Genomic DNA, 4,075 nt, shown 5'->3' with positions numbered 1-4,075 from the left:
AATACTTATATTTTTTTTTCTTTTAAACAATGAGGCAAAAATAAAACAAATGAAAGCGCGACTTCCGAGGAAAACAAAAGCAGAGGAGTCGGCGTGTAAACCTGGAAGCTAATGCACGAGCGCAAGCGACAATCCCGTTAGATCGGTTCCTAAGGAGTTTAATTTGAACACTTAATTACCATTAATTCTACTACTTTATTTTAATTACTTGTTTACCCTCTAATCACTTTCCTCACTTTAAAATCTAATTTATTTTTTTTTCTACTTTTCATATGTCATTTAACAATAAATGTACTAAATTTTAATAAATTTAGAGAGAAAAAAAATTATTTTACCTTTTAATTAAAACATTTATATGAAAATGATAAAACTAATTAATGTTTTAAAAATATTTCAATTATTGAAGGAAATTTAAGAAAGAAGATATTTAATAAGGTATAGAAATTATAAAACGCTACATATTTTAAAAAAAAATACTAAAACGACAAATAAAATATAAGAAATAATTGATACTAGTATTTTAAGCAATGGGGTGAATTCCACTGAAGTCATTTATATGATTTTTTTATAATTATTTTATTTGAAATAAAAATTTTAATTTTTAATTAAAAAAACAAATTTTGAAATAATATTATAAGAATTTATTTTAATTTTTTATTTCTTACAAAATAACTATACTAAACCGAGAGAATATGTACGGGTGGATTGCTATTCCATTATTTTCAGTCATTTTTTATTTTTTATTTTTTATTTTTAAATACTAAATTTTGAAATCCTTGGCTTTCTTCAATACTCTTATCTTTCCTCGTCAAAACTCAAAATCCTCCATTTTAGGTGTCCGCCTGTGCTGTCCCCTTCAAACGCAAACAAAACCTCTCTCTCTCTCTCTCTACCTCTTCTTCCTTCACTCTTCTTCTCTCTTTACAGACACATTTCTCTCACTACACTCTTTTGCTTTAATCATTTCTGCATTTAACAGAACGCTAAATAATTCATAAATACAAATATAAATCAATAAGAAGCAAGCTAGCCAATTTTCAATCTATGGAAGCACCAGAATTGGATAACCAGTCTGGGTTTTGCTCGCAATTTGCAAATGAAAAGAACCAATCTTTGGATTCTAAGCCCGGTGGTGGAGGTGACCATTTCATCGTCGAGGACCTCTTAGACTTCTCCAACGAAGACGCTGTTATCACCGATGGCAGCTCTTTCGATACCGTTACTGGAAACTCCACGGATTCCTCCACTGTTTCTATTGTCGAAAGCTGCAATTCTTCATCCTTCTCCGGTTCCGAGCCTTGGTATAATGGAGATTCTGGGTCCCATAATTTCGCCGACGATCAATTCTCTAGCGACCTTTGCGTTCCGGTAATCCATTCATGCACGATAAAGACTCGTGTTTCTGTGATAATTGTTTTGTTTTTTAATATATTTATCTCGCTTCAATTCAAAGATTTTATTAAATTATGGTTGGTTGCCAAGAAAATTTAGGATTTGCTGATAGTTTGCTAATCATTTCTTTCTTCGTTTTTGAAATAGTATGATGATTTAGCTGAGCTCGAATGGCTGTCAAATTTCGTTGAAGAATCCTTCTCCAGCGAGGACTTGCAAAAACTCCATCTGATATCAGGCAAGAAAGCTCGAACCGACGAGTCATCAGAGACCCGAAATTTTCATCCTAACTCCGATGTTAACAACAGCAACACCGCCGCATCAACGAATAACAACCACCCAATTTTCCACACTGAAATGTCCGTCCCGGCCAAGGCTCGTAGCAAGCGCTCTCGAGCTGCCCCATGCAACTGGGCTTCTCGCCTCCTCGTCCTCTCCCCCACAACCTCATCATCGGACACGGAAATCGTCGTCGCCCCAACCCACCATCCTAATTCCGGGAAAAAGACAGTAAAAATTCCGGCATCGAAGCGAAGAGACTGTGAAGATGGCGGAACTGGGAGTGGTGATGGGCGTAAATGCCTTCATTGCGCCACCGACAAAACACCACAGTGGCGGACCGGACCAATGGGTCCAAAGACGCTATGCAATGCTTGCGGCGTAAGGTATAAGTCGGGCAGGTTGGTGCCTGAATATCGGCCAGCGGCGAGCCCAACGTTTGTGCTCACTAAGCACTCAAATTCGCACCGGAAGGTGCTGGAGCTTCGGCGTAAGAAGGAATTGCTGAAGGCCCAGCAACAGCAACAACAGCAATTTCTCCATCACCATCAGAACATGGTTTTTGATGTATCCAACGGCGATGATTACTTGATTCACCAACACATGGGGCCCGATTTCAGACAGCTGATCTAGTCACGTACGGAAGTGGCAGGTTCAGGTTCAGGTGGGGTGTACTGATTATTTAGTAGCGAAATTTGTTAGTGAATTTCGTTAATCTTCTAATTTTGTCTAACTTCCTTTGATTTTCTTTAACTTTTTATCATTTTTATTTTTATTAATTATTATTCTCAGGAGTTGGCTTTCGTTTTCAAAGTTGGCAAGCTCTGTAACTCAGTTTTTCGTAATTCAGTTTTTTTTATTTTTTTATTTTAGATATAAAGACAATTTTCTTTTCTTTTTCTAATGTCAGACGATACATTTGAGAAAAAAAAAAAAAAACCATATGTTTAGAAAGAAAAAATTGGGTGTGGAAATTAAATGAAAGAAAATCCAAATACAGAATTGAGTGTTGAGTGACGCCACGTTTCTGAGTAGTTTAAGTGAACTATCTTCATAATTAGTTTATTTTTAGGTTAATTAATTTAAATAATTTAAATATTTACTTTTATATTTTAAATTTTTAATTTTAAATAATTAGATCAAATTTTTTATATTTATCATGATTTTATTTATAAATTTAAATTAATTTTAATGAAAATTTAAAATTAATATCTATAATTTTACTTGATATTTTATTATTTTTAATTTATATTTTTATTTATTGGCTAAAATAATTGAACCTTTTTTATGAATCTACATTTATATCTCAATATTTTTAATTTATTAAATAAAATAATTCAAATTTTTTCAGAATTCATTTTTATATCACGAACTTGCAATAGTTGCAAAAATAAATATTAAAACACCTAAAAAATTAATTATTGCATTTTTAATTAGAGGACCGACAAAAATAACTAAATTAATTGGTAGCATTTTTTGCACTTTGACTATAATGAAAGAATAGAATCTAAACTATCGCAATAAAAATAAAAATAAAAATAATACATTAAAAAAATTAATTTGGAGAATAAAATAATTAAAAAAAGATAAATAAATTTTTTAAAACTAATTTTCTATACGTATTACTTATTTTTGTATTGACATTATATTTATTTAAATTCTATCATTTCTCTTGGGATCAGGGTGGAAAAAAAGTTATTGATTAATTTAATTTTTTTGTATATTATCAAATTTTTGTGTGTTTTAATAATTATATTCTCTCTTTTTAAAATTTGAATATTATGATATAAATATAAATTTATGAAAATATTTGATTTATTTTACACAATAAATAAAAAAATTGAAATATAATTGTAAAGTTATAAAAAAGTTTAGATTATTTTATCTAAAATAAAAATATAGTTAATTAAAAAATTAAGAAAAGTCATGTGAATCATATATGATATTTTTAAATTTTAATCAAAATTAATTTAGACTCATAAATAAAATTATGATAAATTTTAAAAATTTAATTTAATTATTCAAAATTATAATCAAAATGTTCAGATTATTTAAAATAATAGATCTTATTTTTATATAGAAGAGGAATAAAACCTGAATATAATTAATAAGACACGCTTTTCCCTATTTTCACTGAAAAGATAAATATTTTAATAATAATAAATAGAAAGATTCAAATTTGAAATTTGGGTTAATTTCAAAATTTTAAAAATAAAAATAAAAATAAAAACTAATCAACATATTTTCTGATTGGTTATTATAATTAGCTTTGTTTTAAGAGACCGGGAAAATTAAGGACTTAATTTCACATAATATTAAGGAGTTGTTTTCTTTTATTTTTTTATACATTACCGTTAATTAAATGTATTAGATGAAATAATTAATTTAAATACAGTGGAGAATT

General features: G+C 29.1%; 1 protein-coding gene across 1 annotated transcript; it reads left to right on the top strand.

The window, feature by feature from the left end:
- The first annotated feature begins 813 nt into the window (after positions 1-813).
- On the top strand, positions 814-2,564 carry LOC110612438 (GATA transcription factor 12). Its single transcript, XM_021753227.2, has 2 exons — positions 814-1,368; positions 1,540-2,564. The coding sequence occupies exons 1-2, from the start codon at positions 1,045-1,047 to the stop codon at positions 2,302-2,304; spliced, it is 1,089 nt and encodes a 362-aa protein (XP_021608919.1). The 5' UTR covers positions 814-1,044; the 3' UTR covers positions 2,305-2,564.
- Positions 2,565-4,075: the final 1,511 nt, after the last annotated feature.

This window comes from Manihot esculenta, chromosome 3, assembly GCF_001659605.2.
Source record: "Manihot esculenta cultivar AM560-2 chromosome 3, M.esculenta_v8, whole genome shotgun sequence".
Lineage (NCBI taxonomy): Eukaryota > Viridiplantae > Streptophyta > Magnoliopsida > Malpighiales > Euphorbiaceae > Manihot > Manihot esculenta.
Note: the sequence above shows the minus strand (reverse complement) of the source record. Positions and strands in the feature narration are given on the sequence as shown.